At 51.8% G+C, this 25,035-nt stretch overlaps 1 protein-coding gene across 2 annotated transcripts in view; it reads left to right on the plus strand.

Annotated features, from left to right (window-relative positions):
• Positions 1-25,035, plus strand: part of ARK2N (arkadia (RNF111) N-terminal like PKA signaling regulator 2N) — a 238,356-nt gene that overhangs the window by 154,774 nt on the left and 58,547 nt on the right. For both annotated transcript variants that reach the window (XM_086960344.1, XM_086960346.1), the window contains one exon: positions 22,161-22,287. In XM_086960344.1, coding sequence (XP_086816470.1) covers positions 22,161-22,287 — 127 coding nt within the window. The remainder of the gene's footprint in view (positions 1-22,160; positions 22,288-25,035) is intronic.

A 25,035-nucleotide genomic window follows, 5' to 3' on the forward strand; every position in this document is an offset into this window, starting at 1 on the left:
GGCCCTATCTCCTCCGGCGGGTTCCACGGCGCCTACGGGCCCAGTGAACCCGTCCGGGGGCCCTAGTAGTTCAGCTGACCCTACCTCAACGCCGTCGGATGCTCCGACACCGGCGCCGGTGTCCGCGCCGCTAGGGCCTTCGGGGTCGACGCCGGATGGACGTCCATCCAATCCGGCGCCGATTCCATCGGGGTTACCCCCGACGCCGCCTCCGCGTGACGCCGGTTCCTCGGTGCCGGCTTCGGGCGGCACCGGGGCTCCGGCACCGGGGCTCCGGCTCCGGGCGGCGCCGTCCCCGGGCGGCGCCGTCCCCATACCCTCACCGAATCCGGACGCGGAGTCGGACCGGCGTCGCTCGACGCCGGGCTCGACGCCAATGGGGCCTGTCGACCCCGTGGAGCCGGTCTACATGGTTGACACCGACTATGGTGATGATGTGGAGTACGGTGAGGGCTGGGAGGGGGTCTGAGGACCCTCTGTCACGCGAGTGTCAGTATGACATGGACTGGACAGGTGATTTGGGGGACGCCAGTGGTTTGGATGACTCTCCTAACCCTGGTTTTGTCTCTCCTCCTTCCGTGGCATCGGAGGAGGGAGCTGCCTATTTAGTGGTGTTGATGAGGGCTGCCAAGGCCTTAAACCTTGAGCTCCCCGTCGCGGCCGTGAGGCCTAACATCCTCACTGAGGTCTTCAAACCGCGGTCATGCCCACAGGAGCCTCTGCTGCCGTTTAACGAAGCCTTATCAGACGTTCTGTTGGGCACGTGGTCCAGGCCCTCTTCAGGTGCGCCTGTTGATCGGAACGTGGCCAGACGCCACCGTCCTTGTCCGGACGACCCCAAGTTCCTGTCCACCCACCCCACCCCACCCCTGAGTCTGGTGATCCAGGCCTCTACCTCCCAGTCCGCATTCCCGTCGGCCCCGCCCGATCGGGAATCCAAGAGGTATGACCAATATGGCAAGAAGGTCTTCCCGTCCCTGAGTTTAGGACTGCGGTCTTGCAACACCGCTTGCCTCTTGGGCCGCTACACCCACTCTGTGTGGGATACGGTCGCGGAGCTGCTGCCAGAATGCCCCATGGAGGTGCGGGCAAAACTCGGCAAAGCTGTAGCTGAGGGCCGAGATGCAGCTAGATATTCTATTCGATGTGGTCTTGATACGACCGACTCGCTGGGCAGAGCGATGTCCACGACTGTGGCGATTCGTCGCCACGCCTGGTTGAGATCCGCCAACTTCTCGGCAGATGTCCAGAATACTTTGATGGACATGCCGTTCGATGGCTGTCATCTGTTTGGTGACAAGGCGGACCACGCGCTGGAACGCTTCAAGGACTCCAGGGTCACGGCGAAGTCCTTGGGTCTCTCGACCCAGCGCCAGCAAACGGGTTCGTTTCGCTCCTTTCGTGGCCACGGAAGGGGCGCCCCCACACGTGCTGCCAGCCACGCACCGCAACAATCACTTCAACGCGGTGGCGGCCGTGGAAACCGCCGTGGAGGCGGTCGGGGTCAACGGCTGGGTCAGGCCACATCTCCCCCCGCAGCATCTGCCTCAAAATCCTCCTAGTCCGTGCTTTCAGGCCCACGTGACGCCAGTGGGTGGCAGGGTTCGCCATCACCACGCCCGCTGGCGCACGATCACATCGGAAAGGTGGGTGCTGCAAATCGTCCGAAGGGGCTACTCCCTCCCCTTCGAGACCACTCCTCCAGCCATGCCACCGCAGAACCACCGTGTGTTGGGGGACCACTTGCAACTTCTGCAGGAGGAAGTTACGGTCCTCTTGGCCAAGGGGGCCATCGAGCGCGTTCCTGGGCCAGAAGTAGGACGTGGTTGCTATTCCCACTACTTTCTGGTACCCAAGAAGGACAAAGGGGGCCTACGTCCTATCTTGGATCTAAGGAACGTCAACGGCTTCCTCCGGAAGGAGAAGTTCAAGATGTTGACTTTGGCTCAGGTCTTGGCTGCCCTAGACCCGCAAGACTGGATGGTAGCGTTGGACTTGCAGGATGCGTATTTTCACATCCCCGTCCTGCCGGCCCACCGGCGTTACCTGCGTTTCACGGTAGGCCAGGAGCACTTTCAGTTTATCGTGCTCCCCTTCGGCCTTACCAGCGCCCCACGGGTGTTCACAAAGGTGTTGGCGGTGGTCGCAGCCCATCTGCGCAGGTTAGGGGTTTCAGTCTTCCCCTACCTAGACGACTGGTTGTTGAAGGCGGGCTCGCCCCACACAGTCGTCCACCACCTCCAGATGACGGCAGACCTCTTGCACGGCCTGGGGTTCTCCATCAATGTGCCGAAATCACACCTGTGTCCCTCTCAAAAGCTCCTTTTCATCGGAGCGGTTCTGGACTCGGCGCAGTTTCGGTATATCCTCCGGAACGGCGGATCCGGGATTTTCAGGCGTTGATTCCCATCTTTCAGCCGCTATCCCGGGTTTCGGTCAGGTTGACGCTGCGGCTGCTGGGGCTGATGGCTTCCTGCATCCTTCTGGTGCATCACGCCCGGTGGCGGATGCTGGCTCTGCAGTGGGACCTGAAGTTTCAGTGGGCCCAGCATCAGGGCAACTTGTCCGACCACGTCTTGATCTCGGAGGGCACTGCGAGACAACTGCAGTGGTGGCTTACGGACCGCGATTGGGTCAGGGGCAAGTCCCTCTCCCTTCCCCAACCGGAGCACGTTGTCGTGACGGACGCGTCCCTCCAGGGCTGGGGAGGCCACTTGGGAGAGGCGGAGATCAGAGGCATCTGGTCTCCGGCGGAGTCCCGGCTCCATATAAACCTGTTGGAGCTGCGGGCGATTCATTTAGCACTGAAGGCATTCCTCCCCTTTGTCAACGGGAGTGTAGTGCAGGTGTTCACGGACAACACCACCGCCATGTGGTACTGCAACAAACAAGGCGGGGTGGGGTCGTGGACCCTTTGCCAGGAGGCTCTGCGCCTCTGGCAGTGGCTGGAACGTCAGGGCGTGACTCTGACGGTCCAACACCTGGCAGGTTCTCTGAACGCCAGGGCAGACGAACTCAGCCGTCGGTGCTCGATGGATCACGAATGGCGTCTGAACTCGGACGTGGCGCAAGGCCTCTTTCGGCAATGGGGAGAGCCTTGGTTAGATCTATTCGCCACAGAAGAGAATGCGCAATGTCATCAGTTCTGCGCGTTGGAGTTTCCAAGACGGCACTCGCACGGCGACGCCTTTCGGCGCGAGTGGAATTGCGGTCTGTTATACGCCTTTCCGCCTATACCACTTCTGCCCAGAGTGCTGAAGATCAGGCGCGACCGGGCCCAAGTTATTCTTGTGGCTCCGGACTGGGCTCGAAGGTACTGGTATCCCGAGCTACTCAGCATGTCAGTCGATCCCCCGATCCGCCTGCCCCTTCAGGAGGACCTTCTGTCGCACCAACAGGGGACGGTCCTCCACCCGAACCTGTCCAGTCTCCACCTCCATGCTTGGAGATTGAGCGGCGGCAGTTGAGGCCATTTGACTTGCCTCCTGAAGTCTGTAATGTAATTCTGGCAGCCAGGCGTCCCTCCACGAAATCGGTATACGCCTGTCGGTGGAACAAGTTTGTGGCATGGTGCACAGCAAAGGCTGTGGATCCTCTTTCTGCCCCTCTCTCCGAGGTTCTTCTGTTCCTTCTCTCTCTTGCCCAGCAGGGCTCTGCTCTGGGCACTATCAAGGGCTACCTTTCTGCCCTTTCAGCCTTTCTTAGGCTTCCTGATCAGCCTTCTTTGTTCAAGTCCCCAATTGTAACGAGATTCTTGAAGGGCATCACACACATGTATCCACCTGTTCCGTTTGTGATGCCTCAGTGGGACTTCAACCTGGTTCTAACCTTTTTGATGTGTGCTCCCTTTGAGCCCCTTCATTCTTGCCCTCTCCGTCTCCTGACTTTAAAGACGGCTTTCCTGGTTGCCATCACCTCTGCCAGGAGGGTGAGTGAGCTCCAGGCTCTTTCTGTCAAACCTCCTTTCTTGTCCATCCATCCTGACAAGGTGGTTCTGAGGACTAGACCTTCTTTCCTGCCCAAAGTAGTTTCTGCTTTCCATATCGGGCAGTCCATCACCCTCCCTTCCTTCTTCCCGCCTCCGCATCCTTCAAAGGATGAAGAGCGACTCCATCGTCTGGACCCAAAACATGCGCTTTCATTTTACATGGATCGCACACGCCAGTTCCGGGTGGATGACCAACTGTTTGTTGGCTACGTGGGTGCGAAGAAGGGACGGGCGGTACATAAACGGACCATCTCACGGTGGGTCGTTCTCTGCATCAAAGCGTGCTACTCTTTGGCTCGGAAGGAGCCTCCTGTTGGGCTGAGGGCCCATTCCACTCTGGCCACGGCGGCTACTACTGCCCTGGGCCGGGGAGTCCCCTTGCAGGACATTTGCCAAGCGGCTACGTGGGCCTTGCTGCACACCTTTGCGAGGCACTACTGCCTGGACAGTCAAGTCCGGAGGGATGGCTTCTTTGGCCGTTCTGTCCTCCAGGTCTTTCTGGTGTAGGAATGTATTGGTTCGCAGACCCTCCACCGGGGTTGGTATTGCTGGGGTATCTATTCTAAGGTAAGGAATCTAACACTAACGTGTTTCTTTCAGATGAACAAGTTACTTACCTTCGGTAACGATATATCTGTAAGAAACATTAGTTAGTGTTAGATTCCTTACCGAACCCACCCATCCTCCCCGTTCTGCGAACTGATACCTAGGGTTAAGGACATCCCTTTCAGGGCCCTAGTTTCAAATGGCACCAGTGTTGGTTCTCTCATGGCTCTGCGTCTTCTGGCGCGGAAAAGCTGTGTACAAAGAACTGACGTCAGCGCGCGGAGGCGGCGTCTATATACTCCAGCGACGTCATCACGGCGCACAACGCCAACGACGGACGCGGAACCGCAGGGGACGCCTGCAGACGACGCCTACCGACGCGCAAGGGTACTGCTACGCAAAAGTTTCCGGATCCAGACTGACGCCTGGGGATATTCTAAGGTAAGGAATCTAACACTAACTAATGTTTCTTACAGATATATCGTTACCGAAGGTAAGTAACTTGTTCTTTGGGGAGGATGAGATGGGCTCCTGCATTCTGTATGGTCTGAAGTCTCGTGAGGAGTTGGGTAGTGATGCCTGTCGAGAGTGTATTCCCGTAATCTAGCCGGCTGTTGACGAGGGCCTGGTTTGCGGCCTTTCCGGTGTTGACAGAGATCCATTTGAAGATTTTTCGGAGCATAGGTGTGGCTCACTGGTTAGAGGCGGCAGACCCAAGAGCAGAGGATGGCCCGGGACCAGGGTTCAATTCCCGACGTGGCAGGGTCGTGGACCAGGGTCAGCGGACTCGATAATTCTCATTTCGGTGCCTACTCTAACCAGGGATCACACTCGGCAACTCTGGGCATTAGCTTGCCTCATCTCCACAACTGCCCCCACATACACCGGGGATGCCTGGTTTCACCTTGGAGATACCCAGTAGGGACCATCTCACAGGGAATGCCAGGACGGGTTCCCCAGCGCTCTACTGCGCAGAGATACTCCTTCGGGAGTCGATTCTAACGTATTACAAACCCACAATTAATTATTATAGAGTGCCTAGAAGCAGGAGGAGGCAACTTCGTTGATATGGAGCTTCATGGTGAGTTTGTCAAGGATGATGCCGAGGTTGCTAGCTTGGTCTGTTGGTGGGGTCCGAGCTCGTGGGGCCACCAGATGTTGTGCACGGGGAGGTGTTCTTCCTGAAGATCAGCTCTTTTAGTGTTGACAAGGCAGTTGGTTCTCATCCAGTCGGTGACACTGGTACTGGCGTTTTGCCAACATTAGTTCCGGGGGGGGGGGAGGGGGGGGGTCTTGGGTGAGGAGGAGGAGGATGAGTTGAGTGTCTGCGTAGGATATGTTGTCTGTGCATTCTGTCAGCGAGGGATGGGCCGAGGGATGATCCTTGGGGTACACTGCTGATTATGATCTTGGGTTCTGAGGTGAGTGGTGATGTTGGGACGTGCCCGGCGAGGCGGTAGGAAATACAGGCAAGGCAACATAATGGCTAAGGCTGCCTGGGCAAAAATAAAACAAGCAAGCTAGACCGGAAATAAAGGCTAACCGTGCATACAAATCAGGCAAGGCACACAGGCTAACTGGGCAAAAATATACAAGCTAGATAGGAAATGACGGACTGACTGGCACACAAAATTCAGCAAGACACACAAATGTAAAGAATCTCCGATTTGCTGGCATTCCATATAAGGCTGTTGGGTCCCACTCCGCATTGATCTTCATGGAGGCAGTTAACCCTATTTAAAGGAGAGAAGCCGAACGACTGGGCTAGCTGCACGGGTGCACCCGTTATTGACGTTGATGATGGAAAAATGTTATGCTAAATTATATGCACTTTTTGTCGAACCAACTGATGGCGGCAGGAATGTGCAGGGCATTAATCTATACCTTATTTCAGCCGCAAAATGTTAATTACAGGTAAATATGTGTTTCCTTTCAATAGCACATGAATGACATATAGGACATAGTTTTGTAAAGGAAGTGTGTTGTGAATTCCAAGACCACACGAATGTGTAGAAAGTATTTATTGAAATACTCGACCAGACAAGGGAGAACGAGCCTCGAGCACAAACCACTTCAGTCAACTGCCTCACTGTGCCGTTACAATTCAAAGGTAAGCTCCACAGTTAACAATACAGATACGTACGCTTGGTTCTACACTTTTCTACACTTTCCCCGTGGGCACCTCGAGCACGAGAGTCTCACGAGGAAAGAGCAGAACACTACACATCTCCTCCTTTACAATTGACTATAATTCACAGTATAATCATTTAATGCAACTGGACGTCTGATGACTCTTTCCACGAGTGTTGGTATCTTCATCTGGAGAAACTTCATGTGGTACGGAGCCTTCATCTTCCTGAGCAGGAGGAAGCTGACGGTCATTAGACAAATCATGAAAGACCGACAACAACTTGACACCAGAGCAGGAAACTATTGGAGATTTGCATAAAGCTACTCTTGAGATTCCAACACTTCCCATTTTCTAAGATAACAGCATTTTTCTTTAAACAGGTAATGCGTTGAGGTTCAAAGAATTTGCTCAAATGTTTCTTCACAAAACCAGGTTTTGTGACTGACCCACTGGCCAATAGATAGTTTAACATTTTGTGTTATGCTTCATGTCATTTGTTTTGTAACAGTCATGTTTTTAAAAAAAAAAGACTTTGACAGACTGCTCATATGTTGCAGGGCTCTGCACACCAGAGGCATCTGCAGGTCAGAACCATGACATCAACTGAAAGGCAATCAACTTTTCTTTATGAACAAGAACAAGCTAGTATACAACAGATTCAAACAAGCACTGGCGTTGCCAATAGGTCTCGCATTAGGAAAGTCGGAGCTATTACAATGCAATGCCTTTTATTTTTGATTTTATTTTAAAAACATAAAGGGCTTTGATATTTACAAAAGCAATAGCTCCAACTTTCCTACTGCGAGACCTATTGGCAACGCTAGTGCTTGTTTTACAATATGTTTGAAGAAACCGCTGCAGCCTCGAGAAATAAAATGGATTTCCCTGTAGATAAGGGTTTTTGTCGAGACCTAAGAGGTCTATCTTTTCCTGATTTGAGTTGTGTTCTGTAAGACTGCTTGTGGTTTCCTCACTGCACAGTTTTTGCGATTGGGCCTTTAATAACCTTATAGCAGTCGGCCTTGGGCTGTAATGATATGCTTGTGGGCGTGCAGGCTAAAATAGTGAGGGAATAAGTACTGGTGGAATTTTGTGCGGACCCCACATCATACAGGGCACATTAGTTACCCAATATCCAACACCGACTGCTGCAAGTCACAACTTTTTATTTATTTTGATTTATTAAAAGTGCACATTTTTTTTTTTACAGATTTTCGTCAAATACCTCATCGCCCGTCCTCTTTAACAGGATGCAGCGTGTTGGAGATGGGAGAGCTAGGTGCGACTCTTAAGTGTGCATGCCTAAACTGGTGCCGCCTTAAACCTACCGGCCCCTAAAGAAGCTTTGGAGTCGCAAGAAGGGCGTTCCTTAGTGAACCGTTGCATAATCGCCGTTTCGAGTCTGAACCAATGTCCCCGCAGTTGTGCTTTAAAACCGCTGAGTAATGGTCATGTGGCGAGTTTTAGTTTAAACAGTTCGTTCCCTTGCGTTTGTTCCTTTTGTGTGGTGTGATTCACAGCTTAATGAGTTGCAACAAAATAACGTTGCCTGGGATTGTAAGAACGCCACCCTGCCCTCTTTTGTAGTGGCTAATTTCATTCCAGAGCGCTCGTAAGGGGTGGGGGGGCGGGAATGCGAGCACGGGGAGGAGAATGGAGGGGGAGGCAAGGAGTGTGGCAAATGGTTGGAGGGAAGCCGGATTGGGGCGGGAGAGCCTACTAGAGAAGCACACAGTCCTCGGAAACTGAAACATGAAAAAAATGCACATGAAATGAAGCAACACGGGGAAACAAAGTAAGGCCGGCCTGAGGCCGGCCATGAATAATTAGGGGAGGAGAGGCTGCAGAGCGCACGCTGGGCGAAGCCCTTTGATGTGCTGTGCGGCCGTGAATGCGCGTGCTTGTTTAATCACCTGATTCACATGAACTTAAAGAAAACCGCGGCTGAAAGCCCGTGGTTTGACGAGGATTTTGCCGACATGAATTCTCGCTCCGCTCAATGCGCTTGCGCGCATTGATAGGTCGCGAGACCTAAAAAGGGGGTGGTGATGGACAGAGTATCTGAATTAAACAGAACACTCGTACCCAGTCAACAGATCAGGGCTTGATCCATCACCGTTTTTTAGCTCACTGCGCCATCCCAGCTCAGAACCTGGCTACATGCAAATTAGTCTGTCCCTGGCCCAGTGCATCATGGGAACAGGGCAGACCAAACTACCAAGCCAATTCTTTAACTGGAAAGGAAACAAGCTTCCGGGGACCGGTTTCTGACATTACAGCCGTCTTCGGCCTGGCTTGCTTGAATCTTGATGGTGCAGTGAGCAAGGGACTCACATCTGAGTATACCCTTCCACGCTTATGGTGGACAAAACGATTCAAAAAAGGGGGTGGTGATGGACAGAGTATCTGAATTAAACAGAACACTCGTACCCAGTCAACAGATCAGGGTATGATCCATCACCGTTTTTTAGCTCACTGCACCATCCCAGCTCAGAACCTGGCTACATGCAAATTAGTCTGTCCCTGGCCCAGTGCATCATGGGAACAGGGCAGACCAAACTACCAAGCCAATTCTTTAACTGGAAAGGAAGCAAGCTTCCGGGGACCGGTTTCTGGCATTACAGCCGTCTTCGGCCCGGCTTGCTTGAAAGGTGATGGATCAAGCCCTGATCTGTTGACTGGGTAAGAGTGTTCTGCTTAATTCAGATACTCTGTCCATCACCACCCCCTTTTCTGAAAAGTATACAACAGAGCAGCACTTGACAATCTACCTCTCCCCCTCCCAACAGCCCCCTCCCCACCCCAACTCCCGCCCCCCAGAGTCTCACAAGATCCACCACGGTTCACCCACACACCATCAATTGTACAGAATAAATAGCTGCATGTGCACATCTGCTTCCCAGGCCCCCCCCCCACCTCCCGACCCCTTCATCACACCCCCAGGAGGTCATCCAGCACCACGGGTGGCTCAAGCCACAGAGCCCTATAATCTGCCCAACGTTTCCAAATTTTATGTTTTCACAGGTACCCCCTGGCCATGAAGATCAGCTGCTCCAACCCCATACAAAATTCCGGTGAGGCAATCATTCCCTTGTGAATACTTTGTGTAAGTATTTAAATTGGATGAGACGGAGGAGCATTACTATGGCCGCGCCCCTGGGGGCAGCCAGAGCCTCCCTCCAATCCTCCTCCTCTAGCTCGCCCACATCCTCATCCCATGTCTCCTGGAGCTTATTTATTTATTTATTTATTTTATGCGATTTTTAAAGCGCGCAAATACCCCTGCGGGTGTCTCGGCGCTGGCGTTACAGAACTCTCTCTTGAGATTAAAGGTGAATTACGATGAAAACAACCATGTTTTGAGATTCTTTCTGAAGTTTATTAGAGTGGGGGTGGTTTTGATGTGGAATGGTAATGTGTTCCACAATTTGGCTGTTGCTTCTGCAATGTGGGGGAGCAGTGCGTTTGTAGTGACTGATATATGTGGGATATCTTCTACGTCTCCAAGTCCCCCCATGAACACTTTAGCTTCCAAGGGGCTAAACTCAGGGAGGGACTCCAAGTCTTCTAGGCTGGGGGACAGTGCATGACTGAATTGGAAGTATCTAAAAAACTGGAGTGAGGCATGCCAAATTCCTTACAAAGATCCTGAAATGATTTAAGGGTCGTACCCCTCAGTAAATCCTCCAGGGTCGAGATGCCACTGTTGTCCCATCCCCGAAAGCCCTGTAGTGTTGCAAGGCTGGGCAGCCGCCCATTGTTCCACAAGGGGGTTTCACCAGTCAGGGTATTCCACCATCCCATACAGCGCAGAGCCTGTCTCGAAATTCGAAACACTACCTGTGTGGCCGATGGCAGTGCGCTCCGAAACAGCGCTGTGTAAAGAATAGTGTGCAGCGTACGAGACCCCATAAGATAGCGTTCCAGGGGGTATGCCGGGTCCCCCCTGTCATCATACCTCCACTCATTGAGGACCAGAAGGTGAGAGGCCTGGTAGTAGGAGAGGATGTCAGAGGTCGCCAACCCTCCACAATAAGTGGATAGGAAACATGTGCGTAGCGCCACACACACAGTACCACCTTCCCACAAAAACTGCCCCAGCACAGAGTTCACCAGCCAGAACTATCTGGGCAGGATTGGGTATGGGTGATTTTACAGTTGGTATAACAGCCGGGGGAGTGCCACCATTTTAAAGTTTGCCGATCTGCCATAGATCGTAAGCGGCATACGTGACCAGGTCTTCAGATCTGCCAGAACTCGCTCCCACACTGGCGCCAGATTCCGCTCCCAGGAGACGGTCGGCACCTCGGATAAAAACACCCAAGATATGTAAGGCCCCCCAGTGCCACCTGAAGTGTAGATGCCCAATCGCTCACTCTTGACCTTTTCCCCAGCACCCATAGTGTAGACTTGCGAGGGTTCATGTAAAGCCCAACGCTTCTCTGAAAATCTGCATTATCCTCAGGAGGCGCGGCCCTGACATATTGAGATCTGTAAGGAAGAAAAGGACATAATCTGTATACAGCATCCATAGCCAGGGCGAACAAGTATGGCGAGAGGGGGCAACCCTGCCGGGTGCCACGCCTACTGGAAAATCTGGAAGAGATTCTTCTACCACTCGAACCGAAGCAGTTAGATCAGTGTAGAGAAGTTGCAGGTAGGACAGGAAGTGAGGCCCGAGGTTAAGTCTGGGAAGGAGCATGAACAGATAGACCCAGCTCAGCGAGTCAAACGCCCTGTCCATATCAGCAAGGGCCTGCTCCCCAGTGTCGAACCGCCACCACTGCCACATGTGTAACTGTCATGTTTGATAGAAAGGTTGTTTTTAACATTGGAAGAAGACCAATTCACTTCTCCACAACTTTTAACCCAACCAGGATACCACTTAGCTCTAGGTTTTCTCTCTCTCATAAGTTCGAATGGGGAAAACTTTGTACAATTAAGAATAGAAACTCCATAAGCCCACAGTTTTAAACATTTGTGTTTCCCAAGGAATGTTTTTAAAAGCCACTTAACCCCTTAAGTGCTGCTGACGGCCAATGGTCGTCAGCAGCGCTACCTCCCCAGTGCTGCGCACGACCATTGAACGTCCATTCAGCACTAGTTCTAATGGACAGCGCAGCACTGGGGAGAAATGTTTACACGCAGCTAAGGTGTTAAATAGCACCCTTTATAACTCTATTATACCTCTCCACTAAGCCATTACCGCGGGGATTATAAAGGAAGGTAGTTTTGTGTTGAATTCCACATTTGGATAAATACTGGCACATGACCTCCAAAGTAAATTGTACGCCATTATCACTAATGATAACCGCAGGTGTACCTTCGCAAAGGGAAACTTCACCATTTAGAAAAAACATCCATCATAGAAATAACCTACTTCTCCGAACTGCCCACAGGACCCATGATGTCCACAGCTACACATTCCCATGGAGAATCCGGACACACAAAGTCACCCATAGGAGGACTTAGAGTTTTAAGGGTTTTATCAGCAGAGGAACACGAACCACACGCTCTCACAATTGCCCCAGTATTGGACTTTCATAGATTCCCATGCTTTGTATCATTCCCCCGTCGTTGGAATGGGAACCTCAGTAAAATAAAAATACCATAGCAGTAGGTACAAAAGAGAAAGAAAAGCCTAGGCCTCATCTCATTTTGTAGCCTTTCCACCTGTTTTTGTAAAAGAGACCAAAAAGTTGCAACAACCAATCAGAACAGCCTCAGAACCCTCCTGAGAGTGCCTCAAATGTTCTACCCCAAGTTGTCTAAGGGAGTCTCCACTGAGCTCTGCTCCGATTTCTCTTCAGCTTTGGCTTTCTCTTCTTTTTTTGCTGTACAATGTCTGATAAGGAGAAGAAAGCTTTATTTAAAGCTTGTGCCACCTGTTCAAAGAAGAGGCTGTACATAGAGGACAAGCATAAAGACTGTATATACAGCTTGTATCCAGATCACAAGGCCACAGATTGTAAGATGTAACCTGGTTACAGAAGATGAAGTCTCGTAAGGAGGTCCTATCATCTGACAGTGAGGATTCTTCCTCAGCTACATCCTCCAGAAGATCCAGGAAGAGGGGTAGGCCCTCCCCTTCAATATCACTTGAGCCCCCTGTTAAGGCCTCGCAAAAGACCTCTGATAGGTCTAAAAGGCCCAGTCCCAAACAATCTCCTCACCAAGGTGTAAAGGAGAGGCTGGGACAGACTACTGAGGTACAGCCATCAAAGAAGGTGCAAAAAACTCCTCTTCTACACCATCTGAAAAAGAGAAGGTTTTCAAAAAACCAACTACTGTCCCCCAGGAATGAAAATCGGATAAGAAAAATCGTCCGTCGACGACGAGAACATCCGGTACGACGACATCCAAAACACACTTGGGCTCAGTTACAGCTCTGTCGAAGGGACCGTCGACGGCAGCTTCATTGACGGTGGATTCAATGATATCTACGTCGACATTTCAGGTACCTGTTCCCTTCTTGTCGACGATGGTGCTGACATCTTCCTAGACGATGATGACACCGACTATGGCGTCGACGGCTGCAACGTCGACTGGGACAACAACGACGATGACAGCCTTGATGATACTGACTACGAGCTCGTCTGCGATCAGTCCACTGTCGACGACATCCATCTCTCCGTCGACGGTCCCGGATTTCTATATAAAGACAGCAGATCACTCCAGAGATGACATCCACTCTTTTCCTCCCCTCCCCTCGGACTCTTTTCTAGCTCTGCTCACCAAAATCAAGTCCGGCTCCCCCACTGACTGTGCCCCTGCCCGTATTCTTAAAACCCTTTTTTCTTCCTGTCCTGATACCCCTCTTTCCTTTCTTAATGCCTCTCTCTCTACTGGACTGGTCCCTTCTTCATTTAAATCTGCTATTGTTTCTCCCATTCTTAAAAAACCTGGTCTTGATTCTTCTCTTCCCTCTAACTTTAGACCTATCTCTCTTCTCCCTTATCTTGCTAAAATTCTCGAATCTTATGTTACTTCTTGTCTCTCTGTTTATGTTGAACAGAACCAGCTCCTGGCTTCTCACCAAGCTGGTTTCCGTTCGGGTCATTCGACCGAAACCGTGGTGTTGGCCGTCCTCGACGAGCTTAAGGGTAAGGCCGACGTCAATTCCCCCCAAGCTTTGATCCTCCTCGACTTGTCCGCTGCGTTTGACACGGTCGACCATAACATTCTTTTGGACCGTGTCAGCGCAGCGGGCATACGAGGTTCTGCCCTTTCCTGGATCACTTCCTTCTTGACAGGTCGTTCTCAAGCCGTTCATCTTCCCGGCTTCTCTGCTTCTCCCCTCCCGGTGCCCTGTGGGGTCCCCCAAGGTTCCTCTCTCTCTCCCCTTCTTTTCAACCTCTATATTCACCCTCTTATCTCTTCCCTTCTTGAGCTGGGGGTCTCTGTGTATAACTACGCTGACGACCTCCAGCTCGTCTTTGATCTTTCCTCTCCTTCTCACTCTCTATCCTTTTTTCACTCCACCATGGTCTTTATTTCTGGGTGGATGAGCGCCAACCACCTCAAGCTCAATCCAGATAAGACTGAGCTTGTCCTGATTGGCGGCTCATCCAGCCTCTGGTCCCCTGCATACTGGCCTCCCATTCTTGGCCCCCCTCCCACCCCCGTTCCCTCTGTTAAAACTCTGGGCATCAAGGTCAGACAGGACCTGTCCATGCATGGCCAGGTCAGCGCCGTGGTGTCCTCCTGTTTTCTTTCCCTCCGTATGATCCGGAAAGTTTCTCGTTTCTTTTCTCTTGACTCCCTTAAAATCATTATTTCTGCCCTTATCACTTCCCGCCTTGATTATGGCAATAGCTTGTTCGCTGGCATCCCTGCCTATGAAACCCGCCGCTTACAAGCTATCCAGAATCAGGCCGCCCGTCTTATCTTTCACTTGCCCAAAACCCATCATATCACTCCCGTCCTCAAATCCCTTCACTGGCTGTCCATTTTTCAGAGATCTCTGTTTAAACTAGGGTGCCTTGTTTATCGGGCCCTCGATCACTCTGCACCGGCTTTCATCAATTCTTTGATTTCCCGTCACATCCCCGCCCGCACTCTCCGTTCATCATCTTCCGCTCTCCTCACCGTTCCCCGCTTTCACAAATCTCGCACTGGTGGAACCCGTTTTTCTGTTCTTGCTCCCCGGTTCTGGAATTCCCTTCCTCTTTCTATGCGTTCGATCCCTATTTTTTCACATTTCCGTAAAGCGCTGAAAACTTTTCTGTTTGCCCTGGCCTACCCCTGCTAATCCTCCTGGCCCTGTCTGTTCGGTTCTTTAGAGCTCCCAGCGCCAGGAAGCCGTTTGGCCATCGTGCGCTCTACAAATATTTTTCATTCATTCATTCATTCATTCATTCATTCATTCATTCACTCGCAGAGTGACACCCTTGCCTCCAACTTTACTTTTTGAGGAGGAATCAGATGATGAGGATGGCCCTTATGGGGATGCTTATAGCCCATTCCAACTGCGAGTAAAATGCCAAGACTAAGACTCAGACTCTGACGACTACTACACCGAAGAACACCATTTTGTTCAACAAGAGGCCTCAACATCAGCTGGACATGGTGGCAATGCCTTCTTCTCTTATAACTTCTATTAGTTCTTCTTTTTTCCACGCCAGCTAGTGCAGATCCGGAGAAGCTCTACCCCTTAGTCACTTTTTGACTAAACTTTTTTGATCTTTTGATCTGTTTATCTCGAGTCGTTCGACCCATTCGGTGCCGGTAGGGATGCCCGGGTTCAAACCCTGCTCCAAATGCAGCCGACTGATGTCAGTTACCGACCCCCATCGCCGGTGTCTTCAGTGTCTAGGCCTCGACCACGACGACCGAACCTGCTCCGACTGCCTGGCCCTGACGTCTAAGGCTAGGCAGTCCGGCAAGCGGCTTGAGCTCCGGCAGTCGGCCCGCGCCGTTTAAGGTCCCGGTCCCACAGCAGGTCGAGGGACCGGAGGCGGGGCGGAGACCTCGTAGTTGTGAAAGTCGGTATCGGTCTTCGGGATCACGGTCCTCAGATAAGAGGCATGAGGGGTCGGAAAGGCATCCTCGTTCTTCCAACCCAACTTGCCCACCCACCCGTGCGCGACGCGGCCAGGGGTTTGGGTGACACCACCCACGCGGCTCCGGAGTCGCGGCCGTCGCAACCTGCCCCATACCTTCTGGTCCCTAGGCAAAATGTGGACCCAGAGGAGATCGAGCGGTACCTCATGGCCATGAGGTCTCTCCCTCCTCCGCCGGGCTCTGTGGCGACTTTGGGCCCGGCGGTCCCGGCTGGGGGGGCCTAGCGGGTCGGGTGCTTCGGCTCCGACGCCGTTGGGTGCTTCGGCCCCGGCGCCGCCGGCGACTTCGGTCCCGGCGCCGCAGGTCCTCACTGGATCCGGTTCTGGATCCAGGTTGTCGCCGGTCATCCTAATCGACGCCGGCCCCTAGGGTGTCGACCCCGGCGCCGCCTACGGGCGACGCCGTCCCCGATCCTGTCCTTGATTCGGTTCAGACGCCGGAGCGGCGCCACTGGGCACCGCTCTCGACATCGTATGGAGACTTTTACTTCCACGAACCGGCCCCATCCTTTGAAACTGAATTTCAGGTGATGGGTGACGAGCGAGATTGGGAGGGGTCTGTGGACCCTCTGGCACAGGAGTGCCAGTTTCAACAGGACTGGACATGTGCACTTGGGGATGCCAGTGGTTGGACACTTCGCCAGACACAGGTTTTTTCTCCCCTCCAACCGTGGCTACGGAGGAGGGGGCTGCCTACAGAGTAGTGTTGAGCGGGCGGCAACGGCATTGGGCCTAGAGCTCCCCGTCGCGGCCGTGAGGACTAACCTCCTCACTGAGGTCCTTAAACCGCAGGCAAGCTCGGCTGAGCCTCTGCTGCCGTTTAATGAGGCCTTGTGTGACGTTCTTTTGGGCACTTGGTCCAAGCCCGCTACAGGTCAGCCTGTAGATAGGAACGTGGCCAGACACTACCGCCCGGCTCCGGGCGACCCTTGTTTCTTGTCCACCCACCCCACCCTGAGAGACTGGTTATCCAGGCCTCTACTTCCCAGACCGTATTCCTAACGGCTCCGCCCAATCGGGAATCCAAGAGGTACGAGCAATTCGGTAAGAAGGTGTTCTCGTCCCTGAGTTTGGGACTGCGGTCAGTCAATACCGCATGCCTCTTGGGCCGCTACACCCACACTCTGTGGGACACTGTCGCGGACGTGCTGCCACAATGTCCGGAGGAGGCTTGGACTAAAATTGCCCATGCCCTTGCGGAGGGTCGAGATGCTGCACGCTATTCCATCCGGTGTGGGCTGGATACCATGGACTCACTAGGCAGAGCGATGGCAACGACGGTGGCGGTTCGACGCCAAGCCTGGTTGAGGACCGCCAACTTTTCGGCTGATGTCCAGCCACAGTTCTGGACATGCCGTTTGATGGCTGTCACCTCTTTGGCGACAAGGCAGACCATGCGTTTGAGCGTTTTAAGGACTCCAGGGTTACGGCCAAGTCCTTGGGCCTCTCGGCCCCACACCAGCAAACTGGTGCCTTTCGCGGCCAAGGAAAGGGTGCTCCCACACGTGCTGCCAGCCACGCACCGCAGACTAATACACAGTGTGGTGGCGGCTGTGGAAACCACCGTTGCGGCGGTCGGGGACAACGGCAAGGCCAGTCCACACCTTCCCCTGCAGCATCCGCCTCAAAACCCTCCTAGTCCGTGCTTTCAGGCCCATGTGACGCCATTTGGGGGCAGGGTTCGCCATCACCACTTCCACTGGCACACCGTCACGTTGGGCATGTGGGTGCTGCAAATCGTCCGAAGGGGCTACTCCCTCCCCTTCGAGGCGATCCCTCCAGCTATGCCATTGCAATACCACCGCGTGTGGGGGGATCACTTGCAACTTCTGCAAGAGGAAGTTATGGCCCTCTTGGCCAAGGGGGCCATCTAGCGCGTTCCTGGGCCGGAAGTAGGGTGTGGTTGTTACTCCCACTACTTTCTGCTACCCAAGAAGGGCTATGGGGGCCTGCACCCTATCTTGGACCTACGGAACGTCAACGGCTTCCTCCGGAAGGAGAAGTTCAAAATGCTGACATTGGCTCAGGTCTTAGCTGCCCTGGACCCAGGAGACTGGATGGTAGTGTTGGATTTGCAGGACGCTTATTTCCACATCCCCGTCCTGCCGGCCCACCGGCGCTACCTGCGGTTCACTGTAGGCCACGAGCACTTTCAGTTTACCGTGCTCCCCTTCGGCCTTACCAGCGCCCCACGGGTGTTCACGAAAGTGATGGCAGTGGTCACAGCTCATCTGCGCAGGTTAGGGGTTTCAGTCTACCCCTACCTAGACGACTGGTTGTTGAAGGCGGGCTCGCCCCAGACAGTCGTCGGCCACCTCCAGACAACGGCGGACCTCCTGCACCAGCTGGGGTTTTCCATCAACGTGCCGAAGTCACACCTGTGCCCCTCTCAGAAGCTCCTCTTCATCGGAGCGGTCCTCGACTCTTCAGGCTCTGATTCCAATCTTTCAGCCTTATCCTGGGTCTTGGTCAGGTTGACGCTGCGGCTTCTGGGGCTGATGGCCTCCTGCATCCTTCTGGTGTATCACGCCAGGTGGCAGATGCGGGCTCTGCACTGGGACCTGAAGTTTCAGTGGGCCCAGCATCAGGGCAACCTTTCCGACCATGTCATGATCTTGGATGGCACTGCGAGACCGCTGCAGTGGTGGCTCACGGACCGCGATTGGGTCACCGGCAGATCCTTCTCCTTTCCCCAACCGGAGCACGTAGTTGTGACGGACGCGTCCCTCCAGGGCTGGGGAGGCCACATGGGAGAGGTGGAGATCAGAGGCCTCTAGTCTCCGGCGGAGTCCCGGCTCCATATCAACCTTCTGGAGCTGCGGACGATTCGTCTAGCACTGAAGGCATTCCTCCCCCCTGTCTGGGGGAGTGTAGTGCAGGTGTTAACGGACAACACCACCGCCATGTGGTACTGCAACAAACAGGGCGGGGTGGGGTCGTGGACCCTCTGGCAGGAGGCTCTGTGCCTCTGGCAGTGGCTAGAACATCAGGGGGTGACCCTGATGGTTCAACACCTGGCAGGTTCTCTGAACGCCAGGGCGGACGAGCTCAGTCGAAGGTGCATGATGGATCACGAATGGCGTCTGAACTCCGACGTGGTGCAAGGCCTCTTTCTGCAGTGGGGAGAGCCTTGGTTAGATCTATTCGCCACCGAAGAGAACGCGCAATGTCATCAGTTCTGCACGCTGGAATTTCCAAGGCGGCACTCGCTCGGGGACGCTTTTCGTCACAAGTGGAGTTGTGGTCTGTTGTACGCCTTTCCGCCTATACCCCTTCTGCCAGAGTGCTGAAGAAAATCAAGCGTGACCGGGCCCAAGTCATCCTTGTGGCTCCGGACAGGGCGCAAAGTTACTGGTATCTCGAGCTATTCAGTCAGTCTATCTCCCGATTAGTCTGCCTCTTCAGGAGGACCTTCTGTCGCAGCAGCAGGGGACGGTCCTCCACCCGAACCTGTCCAGTCTCCACCTTCATGCTTGGAGATTGAGCGGCGACAGTTGAGGCCATTTGACTTGCCTCCTGAAGTCTGTACTGTGATTCTGGCAGCCAGGCGTCCCTCCACAAAGTCGGTATACGCCTGCAGGTGGAACAGATTTGTGGCATGGTGCACAGCAAAAGCTGTGGATCCTCTCAATACCCCTCTTTCTGAGGTTCTCATATTCTTTCTTTCTCTTGCCCAGCAGGGCTCTGCTCTGGGCACTATCAAGGGCTACCTTTCTGCCCTTTCTGCCTTCTTAAGGCTTCCTGATCAGCCTTCCCCGATTGGTAACAGATTCTTAAAGGGCATCACACCTATGTTCCCTCCTGTTCCTTTCGTGACGCCCCAGTGGGACTTGACCCTGGTTCTAACTTACCTGATGTGTGCTCCGTTTGAGCTGCTTCATAACTGTCCTCTCCGTCTTCTTACGCTTAAGACTGCTTTCCTGGTTGCCATCATCTCTGCCAGGAGAGTGAGTGAGCTCCAGGCTCTTTCCTCTAAACCTCTTTTCCTTTCTGTCCATCCGGATAAGGCTGTGTTGCGGACAAAACCCTCTTTCCTGCCCAAGGTAGTCACAGCCTTCCACATCGGGCAGTCCATCACCTTGCCCACCTTCTTTCCGCCTCCGCATCCCTTGAAAGAGGAAGAGAGGCTCCACCGTCTGGACCCAAAACGTGCGCTCTTACTATCTGGATCGCACACGCCAGTTCCGGGTGGATGACCAACTGTTTGTTGGTTACGTGGGCGCTAAGAAAGGACGGGCGGTGCACAAGCGGACCATCTCCTGGTGGATCGTGTTGTGCATCCAGGCGTGTTACTCTTTGGCTAAAAAGGAACCTCCTGTTGGGCTGAGAGCCCACTCCACTCGGGCCACGGCGACTACTACTGCCCTGGGCCGAGGCGCACCACTTGCAGGACATTTGTCAGGCAGCTACGTGGCCTCGCTGCACACGTTCGCAAGACACTACTGCCTGGACAGCCAAGTCAGGAGGGATGGCTTCTTTGCAGACCCACCACCTGGGTTGGTATTGCTGGGGTATCTATTCTAAGGTAAGGAATCTATCACTAACGTGCCTCTTTCAGATGCGCAAGTTACTACTTGTGTAACAATATATCTGTAAGAGAACTTAGTTAGTGATAGATTCCTTACCGTCCCACCCATCCTCCCGTTCTGCGAACCGATATCTAGGGTTAAGGTCATCCCCTTTCTGGGCCCTAGTTTCATGGCACCAGTGTTGGTTCTATCATGGATCCGCGTATATGGCGTGGAAAAGCTGTGTATAAGAACTGACGTCAGCGCGCGAGGGCGGCGTCTAAGTACTCCGGCGACGTCATTCCGGCGCTAACAAAGACAGACGCGGAGCCGCGGACGACGCCTACCGACGCGCAGGGGTATTGCTACGCAAAAGTTTCCGGATACAGTCTGTCGCCTGGGGATATTCTAAGGTAAGGAATCTATCACTAACTAATGTCTCTTACAGATATATCGTTACACAAGTAGTAACTTGTGCAACAGAAGTAATAATATAATATTGAAGAACAAAGGCTGGAAAGCTGTGCGAATCAGCGTAGCTTGAATCGCAAAAAAACACCTCACGCTTTTGGATACTTTCACACGAAGAAGGCTGTGCGAATCAGCGGAAGATAACGGAGAAGAACAGTCCACAGTGGCCGACACTTCATGAAGAAAGTCAAGTTAAATGCAACGCAATGTCTCTCACCACCGATGCAGTAATACGTCCTTAAGCAGAACTCACCGTCGAAGTATCAATACGCCAAATTCATTTCTGACGAGCTTATGTGAAGAAAAAAGATTGCTTAACCGTCCCCTTGAAGGAACCGAGGCTTTGCACCGTGCAACATCCATAAGGGAGGAGGTCCATTGTTGAGTTTGTGCCCACCAATAGAAGCGATCGGGACGTGACACGTCAGCTTTAAGGCGGGGTTGCCTTGCTGCAACTGCTGAAAATCCCAACCAATAGAAAGATGAACAGGGGCTCGTTGCTCCAATAACAGCTGTCGAAAGACGTTGCTCCAATGACGGTTGTCGAAAGAGGCAAAGCAGGATTTCATCCGAAGAGAAATGTAAAAATTCCAGAAATGGGAAGATGCGAGGGTCCGGTCTAGTAGAGATAGTCGCCAATAAACGTGTAGTGAATTCCAAAACCACAGGAATGTGAAGAAAGAAACTATTTATTGAAATACTCGACCAGACCAGGGATAACGAGCCTCCAGCACAAACCGCTTCAGTCAACTGCCTCACTGTGCCGTTACAATTCAAATGAAAGATCCACAGTTAACAATACAGATACGTACGTATGGTTCTACACTTTCCTCGCGGGCACAAGAGTCCCACGGGGAAGGGGCAGAACACTAGTAAATGGTTAGGACATTGCCCAAACAGGAGGTATGTTCCTTATGTCATGCCTCTCATCACGCCGAGGAGATGGCTATCGCCCTCTGTTTTCGTTTTTTCTATTTTGGCCTCATGCAGAATAAACTTTTTTATTTAAACTGATGTATTTTAAACTGATGTTTTTTTCTACCATGTGGAAGAGCATGTCCCTCTAAACCGTCCCTGCTATTGTTCATTTGTACCTCTCCTCTCTCAATATCAATGGTACATTATATTTCTCATATATTAGATGCTTTATTGCATCTTGTACCCTTGCTGGAAGGGGCTCTGTCTCCCTCCACCTCTAAGAGTTCCTATCCAATGAGCATCTCTTGGCTCACATTCCCAAATAAGCACCTACGAATCCTGAAAATGCATGAAAATCAATTAACTGGTTGCAAAGAATGTGTTCATAATTTACTTAACACCATCCAGAGAATGATACTCCAAGGAGCTATTTTTTGTGGCTCTTTTTTCGTGCATTTTTCTATTTTTGATGCTGTAGGAGCGATCCAATGCAAACCATTTATTCCTAACCACGTTTGTTTGTTTTCATATTCTAGGTCATTTGGACACAGGATTTCTAACAAGTGGGAAATTGAGTTCTGGAACTGCACAAGCCAATGAGGAGATAAAGATAGCCTCGTCAGACAGTGAAGTTGAGATTGTAGGAGTACAAGAACATGCAAGGTATGATGGCAACAAATCTGTGCTTTGTTTTGCAGAAACGAAGTATAATTAATGCAAAGTAAGATTTTTCTCGCCACGTTGGTCTATCTAGATTCCCAGAGTTTAGTACATATGATTTTGGCATTCACCAGTACAATGCAAGTAGAAAACTGTTGTGGCCATTAGTATAATCTGCACCATATGAGTTTGCTCTGTTCCAAACCATTCTCCTCCCATTCTTTCCCACGGTTCGGTTACCACAGGTTAAGCAATCTTAATTGTCTTGTACTCTTTTCTGTGCTACCTGGTGGCTACTATCGAGGTTATTGGTCGACATGAACATATTCCCAACAGTGTACCGTTTGAATCTGCTCTATTTTTGCAATCATACCCTACATGTTTTAATTTACCTAGCCAATTCCGTAAAAAAATGTTGAGTGACTGCTTGCTACTAGATTGAATGGTAAATCTGCCTAAGAAAAATGTAATTTTCCACTTATTGGTGCCAGGTCTCGTTGTGTGGTCACAGTGCCTTTTAGATTTTCATAGTACAATATATCTTACTTTTATTGACCCAAACGGGGTTGCGCCACATTTTTTCTTCTTTTAGGCCAGCCTTTAATTTTTTTTTGTTCTGATTAAGATTTTTCATAATACAGTTACAGTTCAATATCCAGTGTAATGGAAATACAAAGGTGCTAATAACTAAGTAACAAAAGAAGTCCCGTTGAGGAGCACATTACAGTTGGTCTGAGGGGGTATGCATTCCCTTGGATCTTGGAGTGGCTAGCATATATGGCACGTCACGGGATAGAACAGTATCTCCTTAGACAAGCAGTCAGTGTACTGCTATAATGACTGTAGAAAAAAGGTAGGGCTGATGGCCTTTTATCAAGTTGCCCGGCGCTAACCGCCTCTATACCATTTTAGTTATCAAACAAAGAGGCAGGCGCTGGAGACAGGAAGGCAGGAAACAGAAGTTTTATTCCGACGGAGCAGAACACATCAGATCAGACAAGGTATCGTTTCGAGGTGCTCTCTCAGCCTCTCTGAGGCCTGACCTTTTATACCCTGGTTTATGACATGTGAGCATTCTTTATTGCAGAGAAGATTCTTTGAAGTATGATAAGACATCCCCGGAATCCCCGTTTCAGACCCACCCCCACATGTATCCACAATAGAGGTCCTCACCCCACATACAATGGGAGGGGGCTATCACGCAGCTGAGTGTTCCGCCGATTCTTAGGATGTGTGCGCCTGATCGTATCCCAGGGGGTGAGGAGGCCATGATCAATAGTAGCTCCTCTGTAGAGGAGTGACTCCATACAATAGGGAGGGCAATAAACTGTATCCCCCGGCTAGGTGATGGCCTGGGACCCGTGCGGACAATCGGACTCAGAGGAAGGGGTCATCAAAGGAGAGGTATTCATGAAAGGAAAGGAGGTGTTGGTCAGGCGCGGGTGCAACTCCCAAGGACAGTCATGCGGAAGGAGAGGGTTTATGACTTGTGCATGTGAGAGCGGGGGCAGCCAAGGTGTGCAGGGGAGGCTCGCAGGGTCAGGGGAGCGCGCTGGCGATCGATCGTGAACAGGGAGACCATGGTACCTAAAATAGCTGCCGTGCATATTGTACATGGGAGACAAGATGGCGCAGATGATGTTCAGTTCGCAAACTAAAATTCCACATGACCCTATCATAAACTTACTGTGAGCAGCCAGTTAGTTCAGAGGTAACACGGGTAAACATTATGGGAAGGGGTAGAACAAGATGGGATGACTGTGAGGGGGAGACAAGGGGGCATTAGCTGCCTCTCAATAGAATTCCAATTTGCCTTGGGTGAGTTACCATCTTCATAATGAAACTCAAGCGTCACTTAGTACGCATCTCAATATATATATACACAATTGAACAGATACTGATATTATGACTTAGATCATAGCTGACAAGGCATATTTATATATCGGTCAGTGGCATCACTGGTTTCCACCTTGGGCTGTAATGCAGTTTGGAGGGCAGTCACGATTGTCACAGTTGGATGAAATGGGGTGTTTTTTAAATCCTAGAGTGTCTTCCCTACGGAGAGAAATTCCCTCTGCTCTAGCCCAGTTGAGGATGGAATATGACCAGGCTATTAAAGATGGTGGTTCACAGGACTTCCAGTGCTTCGTATTGAGACGTTTGGCTACTATAAAATCGAGTTCCAGAAAATGTATAGTGGCCCTGTGCTTTTGATCTCTCATGATTATACTCCAGATACAAACCTCCGATGTGCACGTAAGTTGCTGTTTAGTACAAGCAAACAATGGTGTGTCCCCCATCCCAGTATTGCCGTATTGAGGGACATGACAATAACATATGTAAAATATCAGCGTCCGGATGGCTGCAATGGGGGCAAATTGCATCCAGGCTGACAATAACAGTTGATCTTCTCAGGAGTGAGATATGCTCTATGTATAATGTAGAGCACCAGGAAGTCCAGATCGGGAAGCTGCTCCTTTTCCTCGCGGCCAGAGCCTGGAACACCCTACCGCTCCACCTCAGACAGACATCACTCCCCATCTTCACAAGAAACCTCAAAACATGGCTCTTCGATAGACCTCCTCCTTGATGGACTGGAACCTGCGCCTCCCCTCCTCCCCAGCGCCTTGAGACCCTCACGGGTGAGTAGTCTCACTCAACAAACCCATCATTGATTGAGCTGAATCAGCAAAAATCTGGTGTTATGAAGGACGTGTGGGACCTGCCAGAATCCTGTCCCAGTTGTTTGAG

Source organism: Lissotriton vulgaris, chromosome 3_1, assembly GCF_964263255.1.
Source record: "Lissotriton vulgaris chromosome 3_1, aLisVul1.2, whole genome shotgun sequence".
NCBI classification, from domain to species: Eukaryota; Metazoa; Chordata; class Amphibia; order Caudata; family Salamandridae; genus Lissotriton; species Lissotriton vulgaris.